This window comes from Carcharhinus amblyrhynchos, chromosome 3, assembly GCF_965287045.1.
Source record: "Carcharhinus amblyrhynchos chromosome 3, sCarAmb.v2.hapA, whole genome shotgun sequence".
Lineage (NCBI taxonomy): Eukaryota > Metazoa > Chordata > Chondrichthyes > Carcharhiniformes > Carcharhinidae > Carcharhinus > Carcharhinus amblyrhynchos.
The window spans coordinates 57,039,044-57,055,801 of record NC_137326.1 but is presented as its reverse complement, the minus strand read 5'-3'; the positions used below and the strand labels follow the sequence as shown (position 1 = coordinate 57,055,801).

Here is a 16,758-nt window from a genome sequence, read left to right as displayed (position 1 = left end):
ACTTTGGGATGTGGGTTGAGGCGGGGGGTGGGGGTGGTGGGGTGTGTGTGCGGTGGTGATGAGTTCTACAATTCATTGAGTGAAAAACAAAGCAGAAAACCATCTGGGGCTTTCAGTCACAGCAAATGGTCAAGGAAATGAACTTGTGCAGGCTATTGTAAGGAGAACATAGAGAGGCCAGGAGAGCAGGCAATCCTTGGGCAAACTGCCAGTGTGGATCTGGAAAGGACAAAGCCTCAAGGTTCAGCTGAGTGAAGCTCATTCAACTAGATGTGATGACTGGGCCCAGTAACCAGGCCAACTTTCAGCCCCACCGACTCTTTCTCAAGCAGTAATTCTTTGATCCGGCTATGAAGAATACAATAGTCCCTTTGCACCGTCTATTGCTTTACAACCTCTCCCCCCCACCCACCCGCCCCCCCCACATTCCCCCTCCCCCACCTCTGTGTAATCAATTCAACTGTTAAACAAGAATGAGTATGAATTTGATCTCATTAGCTGGCCCTATCTGCACTCAAGTATGCTCTGGTGGTTTTATGGGCCATTGGGTTTCAGAGCCTGCAGCAGCTCTGAGTTGGAGCTGCAGGATGTGCCACTTCACAGGGCTTTCCTCACTTCCAGTAGGGGTACAACAGCAACAGGCTGGAAGTTGAAACTCACGGTTCAAGGCCTGATGTTTATTTTTGTTGATGATCAAAAATAATTGACAACCTTAATAACTAATGAATGTCCTCCGAAGACAGACACATAAATGGACATTGATTGAAAAGAATCTTTAATAATCAGTTGACAATTTTCTCTTCAAAGATTTGCAAATCCAAAGCCAGAAAAGCAGCAATTTTGCTGCAGCTCATCCGTCTGTCCTCATGCATTGTCACAAAGGGCATGGCTTCCCTTGAAAGCTATTTTCTTGCCTTCCTTGTCTTGCATAGATCCTCAGAGGATTGGGGATATTTTCAGATTTACCAATGACAATCAGTTGGCTTCTCCCTGTTTCCTGCTGCTTGTCAGAGAGCCAAGCTTCTATTTCCTGGTGTTTAATTCAGAATCTGTTGATTCTGTAACATACGGGTATAGTGATTATGGATGTAGTGTTACAATATTAAGCCAGCAATGAGATTGTGATTGCAGCCTCACTATGTTAAGTAACTAAACTTAAAGGGGATTGTGAAGGGAATGCAATGTATGTTGCCTATATGGTGTTTGAGAAAACATTTGAAATATTCCCACATAAAAGGCCAGTTAATAAACTTGAGGCTTATGGACTAGGGGGTTCAGTTTGGATTAAATATTGTCTTAAAAACAGAATACAACGAGTCCTGTGAATAGCTATTTTACAGACTGAAAGATGGCAGACGGTGGTCAGTTAGGATCATTATTGTTTTGGTACAAATAAATTATTTGGATATCAGAGCTAAGAGTAAAATTTCAAAATTTGCCAATGCTAATAACCTTGGAGATGTGGCAAACAGTGAGGATTAATGGAAGCAAGACATTCATTGGGTAGCAAAATGGGCAGATGAATGGCAAGTGAAACTTAATACAGAGATGTGTGAGATTGTGCATTTTGGCAGAAGGGAATAAGGAGAAGCATACAGACTTAATGGCACATTTCTAAAGGGTGTGCGGGGATAGTGGGATCTGGGGTTTTGTGTGAATGGATTGATGAAGGTGGCAAGTCATCTTTGTCTTTATAAATAGAGACATTGAGCACAAAAGAAGGGACATTATGCTAAACCTTTATAAAGCACTGGTTAGACCACAAGCAGACTCTGTCCTGGGCACCATACTTTAGGAAGAATGTGAGGGTCCTTGAGAAGGTGCAGAAGGGGATTTACCAGATTGGTTCCAGCGATGAGGAGGTTTAAGCTGCAGGGTCAGGTTGGAGAAGCTGAGATTGTTCCTCTTGGAGATTGAAGAGGAGATTTGATAAAGGTGTACAAGCTGATGACAGGTTTAGCTAAGGTAGACAAAGGAAAGCTGTTCCCATTGGCTGATAACTCTATGTTCCCCAAATCTTTGAACTAAGATGGAGAGAAAGAAATGCAGAGGGTATGTGAAAGTCTTTAGTTTTTAAACAGAGTGACTAGTAAAGACCTGGAACTCTCTGCCTATGAGAATGATGGAAATGGAGATAATGAATGATTTCAAAGAGAAATTGGATGGAGGAGTGGGACTGATTTAATTGCTCTACGGAGCGTCAGCATGGATGTGATAGAATGAATGGCCTCCTCCTGTGCTTTTTTGACTCAATGAACCATTTTAACTTTAGACAATAGCACAAAAGGTGACAGTGTTTCCACTAAGACCCAGCAGACAGAAAAATATCTACTCAAAAAAGGTCCTCACAGCTAAGTTTCCCATCACCTCTGCCGGCTCTCCTACCTTAGCTCAGTCACTATTCTTTATCCCTTTTTATTCTGCACCCCTTACTACACCTACACATCCTTGGAGCATTGTGCTCAAGCTATCCCTGACCTAGCAGGATTGCATTCTGTCACTGGGCATCTTGCCTTATCCAAGCACATAATTCACCAGCAAAGTAAAGAATACTGACGTCAATCAGGTCAGAGACATCGTGGATGTAGTATTTGGCCACCGCAGCATTGGTTGCTGCCAGGTTAAGCAGGTAGTCGTTTCTTGCTTTGGTGCACTTCAGCTTGTTTTCAGAATACTTGGCTTGACGCTAAGGAGAAAAACGGAAAAGGGAAACCCACTGTAAGAATATTTACAAAATTCTACATGCACAAAATTGCCAGACAGACACAGTTCCAATTCAGAAACAGACAAATTTCAATCCTCTTTCCAATCACTCCTATTAGATAGTATTCCAATGGACCATATACCTTGCTGTTAGTTTGATTACTGATGAGGTGTTCTCATGGTGCATGGGGTGCGATAACGGTCTTTCAGGTCAATGCTGTGGATTTCAATCTCACCCAGGGTGACTCTGATCCAGTTGTGAACAGGAAATCAGAGGAACAAGTTGAGAAGGATAGCTGGCATGGGAAATGGAAATATGATCATGCTGAGTGCAGATTAATAAGTCTTGGGGTGTGGTTAAGCCACATTAATGCAGCAGAATAGAGAGCTTTATTCTGTATCTAACCCTGTGCTGTACCTGTGTTGGGAATATTTGATGGGTACAGTACAGAGGGAGCTTGACTCTGTATCTAAACCCGTGCTGTAACTGCTCTGGGAGTATTAGATGGGGTATAAATAGATAGGTTGGACTAAAACCTGGTGTTGTCAGACTTTTTACTGTATTTACGCCAGTCCAACGCCGGCATACCCACATCATGTATTAGATGGGAACAGTGTAAAGGGGGATTTACTCTGTATCAAAACCCGTGTTATACCTGTCCCGGGAGTGTTAGATGGGATGGTGTAAAAGGACTTTTACTCTATATCTAACCCGTGCTTATTATTTTATCTTTATTTGTTGTGTGCTGAAAGACAATAGGCAAGATGGTTTCCTACATCCCTACAGTTCATTGCTTACTAAATCATTATTGTACACACAGTCTTCTCGTTTACAGATTCCATTATTTCACTTAGTTTTAATGTGAAGTTGAAGTGAATGGAGTTTCCTCATTTTAACTAAACAACCTTTTTTACTGCCAGTGCTGTGCTGGCTTACTCAGAGCCTTGAAACAAAATCCTTCTTGATATCGTGCCATGCCCTGCAAATGTCCTGACAATCTTCTTTTGAATCTTGAACTATATTCCTTCTGGAAGCTTTGCTCACACATATTCGAAGTAAGATCTTTCCCAAAACGCAGACCCTAAAACTGTAAAGCTGAGTCACCCACTGCTCCACTTCATATTCTGTTCAATAAAATAATGGGCATACCAACCAGATGAAACATAATCAAGCAATGGCCAAATGTTATCCTGCAACAGCAGGAGTTGATGAGCATATTCAGCTTTGTGCAAGCTCCCTGTGTGAGACTGCTGGAGGCTGATTGGTGGAACCAATGGACTGTGGTAGATTACCAAACTGGATAACTCCAGCTACAGTTTCTACCCAATTCAGGCAGAGCGCAGGAACACTGCGCTTATCATGATTGGATTGGACCTGCATCTTCCTCACAGTACAGCAAGGATGTGACTTGACTGTAGCCTGGGGGGGAAATCTGCATCTGGGATTTGTCACTGGACTGATATGAAATGAACAATTTGCACTTATACAGCATGTAGTCTCGAAACGCCTTCACATAAAAAGAAATGAGAGGACCATTGTAATGTTAGCAAGTGCAGCAGATATTTTCTGAGGCTCAACAAGGTCTCAAAAACAGGTATCTTTTCTGTTGTTGATGGTACTGTTTGCGAAAGACCCCTCACTCACATTCAAACTGGTCTTTAACATTCCACCTGAATAACTACAACAGGCGACAGAGATCTCAGTTAAACACCTCATTTATTAGACCTCCAACAATGTAACACTCCATCCATAACAACAATGTCAGCTGACCAGCGAGCTCCAAGCCCAATACAACAGACATGAAATTCTCTGGTTCATTCGATGCAGAGTTAAGAACTAATTATTCTTATTCTTATGTCCATAAGGATAGGTGTTACAGGAAATACACAGAAAATTTGACTTGAATGCTGTGTGGAACAACTAACCAGGGAGAGGGCTAAGGCGGGAGTGGAAGAAGGGTTCCCTCATTCCCACACCCGTCAATTAAACTGGCTAAATTCAGGCATGGGAAGGCCGCCAGCCCCAGTGAAGCAGGGGCCAAATTTCATCTGTTGCCATTTTAAGCACAAGCCTGACTGAAGCCTGCACAGTCTCCTGTGAAACTAATGGGAATCAGGATCTGTGCACAGCACAGCCAGAAAGAGTAAGAGTGCTTCTTTGGTCCTACACGAATACATTAGACATTAATATTTTTGCATGTTGTCTGTATATAAAGGATATAATTCAGATAACCCATGGTGACCACTCTGGCAATCAATTACTTTTCATGGGAAGCTGTCCTTCTTGCTGTTAGGGCCTGAAGTTGCCCTTCAGCAACTGGCACCTTGCACAAATTATCCTGCATACCAGTCCTGAGGGTACAATGATGCAGTGGTTATTTTAGTTGATCAGTATTACCGAGGACTGAGTTTGAACACACACAAGTTCAAACCCCACCACGGCATTCTGAGAATGTAATTCCATTTTCAAAGCCTGGAAATAAGATCCGGCTCAAGGGGCAGAATGGCCTACTTTTGCTCCTATTTCATATGTTCATAACAGTAAAAGGCATTGGACTGACATGAGAACCCAACTTGCTATTCATGTTCTTTCCTGATCTGGCCTTGGCCTTGTGTAACTCCAGACCCACAGTAAAATAGTCGTTCTTCAACTCTCCTCAGTCTCTCAGTTGGGTCAAACTTAGCCCCTTATGCACTCACAGTGACCAAAACATACTTTGCTTCGAGTCTTATTTCACCAAAAAACAATCAAAAAAGTTCTCTGTCCAACTATGAATGTTTCTAAGCCACATTGTCCAAGGGAAACTGCGGACAGGTGACACAATTTTAATCACACATACCAGTCTTAGTGGAAAACAACAAGTTATATTTATATAGTGCCTTTTATTTCCTAGAACGTCCCAAGGTGATTTACAGGGAGATTATAAAACAAAGTCTGACACTGTGCCTCGTAAGAGTTAGGTTTTAAAGAGTGTCGAAATAACAGAAAGCAAGGTAGAGAGGTTTAGGGCAGGAATTGCAGAGCTTAGGGTCTGGACAGCTGTAGGCAGAGCTTCCAGTGGTGGAGTACTAAAATGAGGAATGATATAGAGGCGGAATTAGAGGAGCACAGTATCTCCAAGGATTGGGAGACTGGAAGAGTTTACAAAGAGGGGCAAAACCATGGAGGGATTACAAAGCTAGAATTCAATCAAGACAGCACTTAACCAGGAGACAGTGTAGGTCAGTGAGTACAGGGCTGATGGGTGATCAGGATCTGGTGCTTGTTAGGACATGGGCATCAGAGCTTTAGCTGATTTTGAGTACATGAAGGGCAGAGTGCGGGAGGCCAGCTGGATGCACTTTAAAATAGTCAAATCTGGAGCTCATCAAGGCATGGATGAGGGTCTCAGCAGCAGTTGAATGGAGGCACTAGTGCAGCTGGGCCACGCTACAGAGGTGGAAATGAGCAGTCTGAATGAACAATCAAGTTCAGCCTCAGAGAGCCACCAGGTAGAGGGAAGGAATTGATGGCTGGGAGTGCAGTTTGTACAGTAAGAAGTTTCACAACACCAGGTTAAAGTCCAACAACTTTATTTGGTAGCACAAGTCACAAGCTTTCGGAGCACTGCTCCTTCATCAGGTGAGAGGGAGTTGTGTTCACAAACAGGGCATATAAAGACACAAACTCAATTTACAAGATAATGATTGGAATGCGAGTCTTTATAGATAATCAAATCTTAAAGATTTGTGACAGGGACCAAAGGCAATGATTTCAGTCTTCCCAATATGTAATTGCACCTTGTCATTCTGACTTTGGAGTGATACTGGGTCAGCTACCTGGTTTGATTTCCATTGAGTTCAACAAACTCAAACAACCCCAAGTCACAATTTCAGTAAACAACACATCGGCTTGCATTCGATTTCTCATCTCTTGTTACTAACACAGGATGTCCAGTGATGATGTGAGACTAACCTCAATATTTAAATGCAATAGTAAATAGCATTTAAATATTACAAGTGAGCACGGGATGGAATTTGTGCCTCCATGGTCTCACCAGTGAAGGTTCTCATTGGCAGGGACCAGACACAATGGCCTCACCAGTGGAAACGGAGGCCATTGAAGCCAGTCTGGGAGTTTGGGGTGCCTCTTGGGCAGTGCCAGCCTGGCATCTTGGCAGTGTTCACTGGGCACTGAGCAGTGCCAAAGAGGCAGGACCCCACTGCCACTCTGCAACAGCAATCGGTGGTGGGAGACACTGCTGCTCTACAACGGCAATCAGTGATGATGGTGCGGAGGGGTGTCAGTCATGGAGCCTCACAGTAGTGGGGAGGGGGGAGGTGGTTATCAGCCAGAAGGCCAGCTATAGCTGGGGGAGGCAGTGTCTGATCTTTGGTCACAGAGATCTACATATGTGCAATGGCTCTTTCTGCTGCTATTAACCTGTTTTCAGGCAAGCTAGGCTCCACCCATTCCCCCTGCTGGTAGAAACCAAGTTTGGCTTGAATTTTTTGACAAGTCAGGTATGATTCAATTTTTAAGTTCTTCAAAAATGAAGCAAATTTCTCCTGTTTTCACGCTCATTCAGCACTTGGACTTTTTTGGTAAGATCACCCCTGTCATATCTTTTACAGATTGTAATGCCTTAAGTCAATTCACGGGTGCATTATAAAACAAAACATGATGTTAAGCCACATCTGGAGATAGTAAGTCAAATGATCAAAATTTGCAGTCAGCTTTAAGGTGTGCGTTAAAGGAGCAAAATGGAGGTAGACTGATGGCAAGGCTTGGGGAGGGAATTCCAGAGCTTAGGGTCCTGGATAACTGAAAGCAGCACCTCATGGTACAGTGATTAAAATTGGAGATGCTCAGGATTGGGGAACTGCTGGTATTGTGGATGTTTGTGGGGCTGGAAGAGATTACAAAGATTAGGGAGGGGTGAAGCCATGGAGGGATTTGAAAACAAGGATGAGAATTTTAAGACAAGATGTTGCTTTGTCCAGGTCCCAATCTTGGACAGTGATCACAGTACAGGGATGATAAGAGGAATAGGACTTGCAGAGTTTTGGATGATCCCAATTCTAACTAGGGAGACGAGTCAGGAGTGCGATGGCAAAGTTGAACCTAGAGGTGATGAAAGTTTCAACAGCAGAGACAGGGGTGAAGTCGGATGATGCTATGGAGATAGAAATAAGCAGTTTTTGTGATTGCACAAGTATGAGATATTATCAACATATTTCACATCTGTATATTTACTTTACAAACATCTGCCAATACTCAAATGACCAAGGAAGTAAAGCACACACAATGATCAAAATACAATTTGTACACTCTACTTTCATCCTACCAACAACCTTGTCCAAAAGGTTAAAGTTCACATGCAAGGATCAAGTATTGGGATCATGTGACCAACAGGAGTGTGTATTATTTAAATTTAAGAATCAGAATCTCAGTTAGCTGGATTCCCAATTAGCCATGTGTAGCTAGCAGCTAATACATTGAATGACACTGTTAAACAAACATTTTGTGTTTTATCAGCACTTGTGAGGAGAGCAAATGTACTTTAAATGTAATCTCAAAATTGCATCCCTATCACTGTGCCAGTTCCTACAATGAGAGAAGTCTGGCAAATTATTAACTGTCCAGGTCAAACGTTTGGGGATGCTTTGTGCTTTAGATGAACCAAAAATTGGGTTGTGGTTATGCCAGGATAGGAGCTATTTTGTTGTATCAATCTCAGCTCATTCTGAAGCCAGGTCCCTCACTGAAAAGGCAGCACACTAATTGACTGCACAACCCTCCCAGGCTTCATTCATCACTGTGACTGTAAATCAGCATTTGCCACGAGTCAGGGACACAGTTGTGCTCCATCATCTAACACTCTCAACTGGCACACAGTCACAGACAGAGCATGCCCGTTTCCATGGAAACTCACGCACTTGAACTGCAATATATCCAGGAGTAGAACCCAAAACATTACAAAAACCTTTCAAAAACAATCTGCATCCTACCCTCTTCTCACACAAGCCTTGCCTTCAATTCTTTTCCCCTCTTCAAGCAGAAGTCAGGGGGCCAGAGAGCAATGGGTTCAAAGGTCAATTAGGACTTGACACAATACAAACTGATATTCCAATCCTCAAACTGAGACATTGCTGCATTGTTCAGGAGAGGGCCAGCCTGCTCAGTAAACGTGAACCGAACAGTGGCACGATTGAAAGGACAGGGGAGGACTTCTCATATCCAGAAGCAATATTCCCCATTTCACCGACATAACCAAAACACAGCTAATTGGTCATCTATCACAAGGCAGTTGACGGGTTGTCAATGTTACACAATAGCTGCCACATTTCATAACTGATGCAAAGGAAATTTTGTTTTGTAAATACAAGGCCTAATAAAATTCGAGGAGATTTGTAATTTGAAGTAGTTTTTTTGCCATCTCAGCTGTGGCTCAATTGCTTGAATCAGTAAGATCCTGGATTCAATGCCCACCCTGCAGAGTTGTGCACATGATCCAGGTTGACACACCCAGCACAGTACTGAGGGTGTGCTGCATCATCCGAGGATCCATCTTTTGGATGAGATGCTTGGTGCAATATGAGGACATTAGGTGGGAGGGGTGCGGGGAGTTTGTTGGATAATAACTCTGAACAGTTGCGGGGGGTGCGGGGGATGGCAGGGAGGGGGGAGTGACTTGCGGAATGTTTTAATATCATTTCACAGAGGAGTGGGTTATCTTCAACTTGTCTAAGGAAGATAATTAAAATATGTGGACATATTTCTTTTAATCAATTGGCACAAATCAACATGAAGCTGTGCAGTGGGGTCAATAGGTTCCAGGTTTCTTTATAAATTTACAGGGGTGGGTGTCAATGGTTGGAATTTAACTTCCGCTCCTGACATGAGTTTGGAACTGGGGCATTTATTTGGGTGGGAGGGTGGATAGTGGGCAGCACACTGATTTCTAGCCTTTGCCCCGATCGTGTTTGGCTTTCCTGACCCACTGCCTGTGAAGATCCTTAAGTGGGAAGCTAATATCCACCGAAGGACTTTGTGTGGGGAAATCTCTGTGCATGCTGCTGACCCTGTTCCCATCACGTTTCCACCCCCCACTCCCGCTTTAGCCTGGGTCATTCACTGATCCTGGACCTCAGGTAGATACATTTCCGAAGTTGCCTCCGCCCCTGCCCCTGTCGGCCCATGACCGTGAAAGCATTGTTAATTGTTGTTAAAATCCCATCTGGTTCACTAATGCCCTTTAGGAAAGGAAATCTGTCATCCTTATCTGGTCTGCCCTACACGTGACTCCAGATCAGTTGGTCGGTAACCAATTGCTGAAGTGGCCAAGTAAGTTCAAAGACACCAAATGTCGGCATGTTGGTGCCCACATCCCATAAGTGAATAAAAAAAAAACTTGCTTTGAAGCCCTTGTGTTTCAATATACACACCACTTTTGCAGAGAGGGATTGGCTCCCTTTACTTTCACAGTCCATGCCACGCAAATCTTTCAAATATGGGCAATGCCCACTGCTTCGATCATACCTTCTCCTTCATCTTCTCAATCTTCCTGACAGAACTCCGGCGCTGCGGCCTGTCCTCGTGTCGGAGCAGGTTCACACTGATGTCTCCTGATTTGCTGAACTGCTTTTCCTCTTGCTTCTCAGCCTCCTTCAGCTTGCTCTCTGCGCTGATGCTCTCCGCGTGGTACATGTGGTATGTTTTCATTACCTAGCAGAGACAGAGATGACAAACAGTTTAATGACTTTTACAATCCACAACAAATCCAGATTGACAGCCCCATGAGCATAGTAAAATATTCAGCAGCATTAACCAACAGAGTCTGACACCAAGTCCACATCAAGAGATATTGGGTGACTTTTGATCACAAGGTTGATTTATGAGAGAGGTGTAGAGATTTACAAAAGGAATTCCAGAACTAAGAGCCAAGGCAGCTGAAGGCTCATGCTCCAGTGGTGGGGGGAAATGAATTTGGGGATGTGCAAGAGGCCAGGCTTGTAGGAGCCCAGAGATCTGAGAGGCTGGAGGAAATTGTACAGAAAGGGAGGAGCGAGGCTGTGGAGGTGAAGGATTTGAAAACAAGGGTGAGAAGAGATGATATTTTTCTTGTCCAGTCAGAACCTCCATATCTCTGTGGCAGAGTGTGTGTGTAATTTTAAACTGAAGGAGACCTTGCCACCTTGCTGCCTGATGAAAGCTGTGCACCTCACACAGGCATCACTCACCAGAACCCCAATGAAGACATTGGAATATTCCAGATCAGTTGCTGGATTACTTCCAGAGAACAGCCTCCAAATCTTTTGCCGTGTGTGTGGGGGGGGGGGGGGGGGGGGGGGGGGGGGTGTGGTGGTGGTGGTGGTGGTGGTGGTGGTGGTGGTGGTGGTGTGGAGGTTGATAACGATGGTGGAGGAATGGTGAATAAAGTGGAGTAGGGAGGAGGTAAGAGCAAAGATGACAAGGGCAAAGGGTGGGGGGAGGGTGATGACGGAGGAGGGGGAGGGTGATGACGGAGGAGGGGGAGGGTGATGACGGAGGAGGGGGAGGGTGATGACGGAGGAGGGGGAGGGTGATGACGGGGGGGGCAGGGAGGATGATGACAGAGGGGGAAGGGCGGGGTGATGACAGAGGGGGAAGGGTGATGATGGTGATGGGTTGGGTGAAGGGTGACCTGGAGGTCACCAGGAAAAGGCTGGCGTTGTGTGACATTGAGGAACATGAGCTATAACTGAGCATGAGTGCATGGGGCGGACAGCAGCAGAAGCCCAGTTATTTTGGCCAGAATTCTCCCAAAAAATTCTAAGTGTTGAAGTCATGTAAAAATTGGAGTAATACCCATTTTTTTTTCAGTGGGAGTTCAAAGAAGAAACTCTGTGCACTGCAGAGGCCACCAGCATGATTATCGTTATAAATCAGTGCGGGGGGGGGCTTATTCCCACCTGGGAGGCTGAAAGCAGCAGGAATCTGCGCTTGCGCAGTGGCCACGCACTGTCAGCCTCCCAATTGCTGGCTAGCCCCGCGACCCCCACAATACTGCCCTTCGACACTCCCCTCCCTCATGGCTAGATCGCAGGTCCCCTGACCATTCCCGAGTCAGCCCTGACACCCCCCAACAGTTACCCCATCCCAGGAGGCAGACCCGCCCACCCTACCCCCATCAGACCCCACCCTCTTGGCATTGCCCAATGGGCAGTACCAAGTTGCCCCCCTGTGCATTGGCACTTTGCCCCTTGGGCAGTGCCAAGAGGCACAGGTTGACACTGACAAGGTGCCCATGGTGTTGTGAAACTTCTTAAGGTGCCCATGCTCAGAGGGCACCATCACCCTGCCATCCCCCCTCCCCACTTCACACCAGCAGGGTCAGGCAACTAGCTCCCTGAAGGTCCCAGAGAATTCAGTACCAAGCCCACTAAAAGCATTTAAATGATTTAAAAGACATTTAAATATCATTTAAATGATAGCCCCGCCTCCCCACTGATTTCCGGTGTGGAGCAGACCGCGTTGGAAATCCAGTGCTGGGAGAAGCAAGCGGGGATGCGAACTCTCGTGTGAAACCTGCGCAGGATGATACTCTTGGCCTGCTGTGCTAAAAAATTAGTGCAATGGGATGGGAAAATTGTAGCCTTCACGTTGGGCCTGGATGAGCATTCCTGTTTTCAAAAATGCACTTATCTTCGTCGAGACACTGACTTCCTGACACCTTTTCCTGATTTACATATTCGCCAGTGAATCTATATTCATATTCATTAATGAGATTCTCTGCAGATTCCAGCATGACTCTTAACTGCTGCCAAAAGCAGCAGTGTTAAAATTGGAGAGAAGTTGGAGCAGAAATGGAGCAGCTTCAATTTTACCTCTTTCCTGCTCTGATCCTGCTGATTGTACAGGGGAACACTTGTCACAAGGCTCTGCCACTTTATTTTTCAAAATTTGAATCCACAACTTTCGACTGACTGGAAATTTTGTGTTTTGAACTGAGGCAGAGCAAACTGCTTAAAAATGTAAGGCCACTTTCCAAGGTGGAGGTGAGAAACAAACAAATCACACAGAGGGGAAGTTGAACAGAGTGGAGTCAGTTCACCCCCCTTGTTCCCTGGTCATAACACACTGACCCTTCTGGGAGAGGCTGCGGAGCCTATTTTCCAGCCATAAGATTACAGTCTCCAGAGTTCCAGTGTGAAATGGTTACAAGCTCACGGTTAGGATTTCACAGCATGCCCCACGATCACACAGTTTGTCCTTCCTCAGTATAGTCATTCAGAGCAGGGACAGACTAGGCCAATCAGTTAGATCAATATTCTATCTGAAAATCTAGGATATCATTTCTATGTGAGATGACAGAAGCTGGCTATTAATATGTTGGCCGGATGGGTTTCTGTTTGAAGAGTTTCCTTTCAATTGACCCTGGACTGAGATTACAGTCTAACAACCTTGATAGTGTACCTTCAATCAATCAAGGAGGCTGCTTCTTCACAGCTCAACATGCTGTCTGTCACCTTGAAGAGCTATTGTATGCTGAACATCATAAAATTTTTCAAACAATCTTCTTTCTTGTGTTTATGTTCACTCTGAGCTGGGTTAAAGGCTTTACTGCCTGTCAGCCATTTAAAGAATGGAGACGATGGACAAGAAATTCAGATTCGCCTATCAGGGAACAGATCCACTTTGGGGTGGCTCGGTAGCACAGTGGTTAGCGCTGCTGCTTCACAGCTCCAGGGTTCTGGGTTCGATTCCCGGCTCGGGTCACTGTCTGTGTGGAGTTTGCACGTTCTCCTCGTGTCGGCGTGGGTTTCCTCTAGGTACTCCGGTTTCCTCCCACAGTCCAAAGATGTGCGGGTTAGGCTGATTGGCCATGCTAAGAAATTGCACCTTAGTGTCCAGGGATGCGTAGGTTAGCGGGATTAGTGGGTATAATATGTAGGGATATGGGGGTTGGGCCTGGGTGGGATTGTGTTTGGTGCAGACTCGATGGGCCGAAGGGCCTCTTTCTGCACTGTAGTGTTCTATGATTCTATGACCCGCTGATTGAACGATGAGGCTTGAAGAATCCCTGATATTGGGCCTTTGGCCTTTTTATTAAGAAGCTGTTAAAGGAGACTGAAATATTAATTCAGGCACTGCCAGAAGGCCAGCTAGTGAGTCCGATGGCTGGGACCCAGACAGGAGATCTTGGCAGAAGAATGGGAGAACAGGTGGTCAGGACAAGTGCTGACGCTTCAAGTCCAGACGACCCTTTGTCAAAGCTTTGACAAAGGTCGTCCGGACTCAAAACATCAGCTCGTTCCCCTCCCTACAGATGCTGCCAGTCCTGCTGAGATTTTCCAGCATTTTCTCTTTTGGTTTCAGATTCCAGCATTCACAGTAATTTACTTTTATTTGCTCAGGACAAGTGACTGGATCACACTGGGGAGAGAGAAGGCGAATGGAACAATGTTGAGAGAGTTTTATTCTGCATCTAACTCATGCTGTAACTGTCTTTGGAACATTTGGGGGTGGACAGAGAGGGGACATGTGCCTATTTCATCTTTCTATGCCACTTTTCTTTCTGCTCTTTATGCTGTCTTGCTCTCTCCTTGCCTCCTGGATCTCTTCCATTTTATTCATGTTAGTTATGCTTGTGGTGGAGGGGCATGGTTTTCATTCCATGTGGGGGGTAAAGGAGAGGGGGGCTTGTTTGGCAAGCATGTGAGAGGGGTGTTGGACATGTGGGAAGGATGGTGGGCTTGGCTCAGTATGGAGGGAGATTTACTCTGTATCTAACTCTGTGCTGTACCTTCACTAGGAGTATTTGAATGGACAGTGTAGAGGGAGCTTTACTCTGTATGTAACCCTATGCTGTACCTGCTCTGGGAATGTCTGATGGGACAGAGGAGAGAGAGTTTCATTCTATATCTAACCCTGTGCTGTACCTGTCCTGGGAATGTTTGATGGGGGCATTTAGACGGAACTTTACTCTTCATGTAACCTCATGCTGTACGTGTCCTGGGAATATTTAATGGGGACAGTGTCAAGGGAACTTTACTCTGTATGTAACCCCGTCCTGTACCTGTCCTGGGAATGTTTGATTGGGGCAGTGTAGAGGGAGATTTACTCTGTATTTAACCCTATGCTGTACCTGTCCTGGGATTGGCTCAGATGGATAATGCCTGAAATGATTGTCACCTTGAGGAACATTCACCAGAAACTAACAAAGGAAGTAAGTGCTGCAGAATGGTGACTCAGTCACATGTTCACGATAGATGATCTTGGTGCTTGCAACACTAATAATTGATACTCACGGTGTACAGCTCATTGGTGACTTTTAGCAGCTCCTCGTGCATCTGCTGGCCAATTTCCTTGCTCTGTAAACACAAAAAAGACTAAGATGTTAGAGCTACACAGTTCTCCAGGCAACACTGCTGTTCGAACATGCTATATCACATAATTCTGAGAAAGAAAGCTCTAACCATTGGCAGTTATACCGCAGCTAAACAGGAACGTTACAACAGCCTGTCAGTCTCATAACAGTAGTGTGCAACAGCAATCTATAACACATGGGACAGCAGGGAACCAGAAAAATGAAGAATTGGGATGGAGGAACCCAAAGTCCTCGGTATTGGGAACAGATGGAACCCAGGAACATAGCATTCAGTGACATAGGGAATAAGAGCTGGCTCAGATATCACCAAATGAATTATACATGAATTACAAAATGGTTATAACACAGGAGGACATTCACACCTTTGCTGTTTTGCTGCAAGAACAACTCCCATATGCTTCATTAATCGCTTTCCCAGTCTGTTTCGTCACCTACAATGATTTATGCACATATACCTCCAGATAATATAGTAAACGGGATTCTCCTGTGTCTTCCTCCTCCAGAATTGTCTTTACATCGCCTTTCTTTGTTCTTCCCACTAAAATGTATCACTTCACATATCTCTGCATTAAATTTCAGCTGTCACATGTTGACCAGCCTATATCCTCTTAAAGTCTATCACTATCCTCCCCGCAGTTCACAATATCTTCGAGCTTCATGTCATCTGCAAATGTTGAAATTGTGTCCTAAATTCTGGATCATTCACAGGGATCAAGACAAGCAGAGGCCCTAGTTCCAACTCCTGCTACATGAGTGGGAGATGAGGCCACTGCACTACCACCTGTGCTACCATTAAGCATTACTTCTTTTGGGGAGCGTGGGATTAGTAAACTCAGCAGAAGGTGAGATGATGAAGAGATTCCATGCAAGTTGCTACAAGAGGGAAGAAAAATTAGGAGCACACAAACTCCGGAATGTTTTTGTTATTCATTCATCGGATGTGGGCATCACTGGCTAGGGCAGCATTTATTACCCATCCTTAATCGCCCTTGAAAAGGTGGTGGTGAGTGGACTTCTTGAAGGTCTGCTGCCTATGTGGTGTAGGTACACCTACAATGCTGTTAAGGACAGAGTTCCAGGATTTTGACCCAGTGACAGTGAAGGAACAGTATTATATTTCCAAGTCAGGATGATGGTTGTCTTGGAGGGGAACTTGCAGGTTGTGGTGTTCCCATCTGTCTGCTGCCCTTGTTCTTCAAGGTGGTGGAAATATTGGGTGTGGAAAGTGCTGTCTAAGGGGCCTTGATGAGTTTCTGCAGTGCATCTTGCAGATGGTCCATACTGCCCTCACCGTGCAGGATATTGACTGACTGATGTTGAAGAAATGGGTGATAGATTTCCAAGTCAGGATGCTGTTTGAGGGAACAGTGATAGCAGCATTTCCATTCACCTGCTGCCCATTCCCTTCTATGTTGTGGGTTTGGAAGGTCCAATCGAAGGAGACTCAGTGAGTTGCTTCAGTGTATCCTGTGTACAGTACACAATTGCTACTGTGCATTGGTGACCAAGAGAGTGAATGTTTATGGTGATGTAAAGGGTGTGAATCAAAATGGGCTTCTTTGTCCTGGACAACTTTGGGGTTCAAGTGTTATTGGAGACACACTCATCCAGGCAACTGAAGAATATTCCATCGCGCTCCTGACCTGTGGTTGTAGATGGTAGAGATATTTTAGGGAATAAAGGAGATGAGCTAATCACTGCA

General features: G+C 45.0%; 1 protein-coding gene across 3 annotated transcripts in view; it reads right to left on the bottom strand.

Annotated features, from left to right (window-relative positions):
- srgap3 (SLIT-ROBO Rho GTPase activating protein 3) overlaps window positions 1-16,758 on the bottom strand; it is a 229,309-nt gene that overhangs the window by 72,811 nt on the left and 139,740 nt on the right. For all 3 annotated transcript variants that reach the window (XM_080184210.1, XM_080184219.1, XM_080184227.1), the window contains exons 4-6: window positions 14,977-15,039; window positions 10,226-10,411; window positions 2,558-2,686 (exon numbers count right to left, since the gene is read on the bottom strand). In XM_080184210.1, coding sequence (XP_080040336.1) covers window positions 2,558-2,686; window positions 10,226-10,411; window positions 14,977-15,039 — 378 coding nt within the window. The remainder of the gene's footprint in view (window positions 1-2,557; window positions 2,687-10,225; window positions 10,412-14,976; window positions 15,040-16,758) is intronic.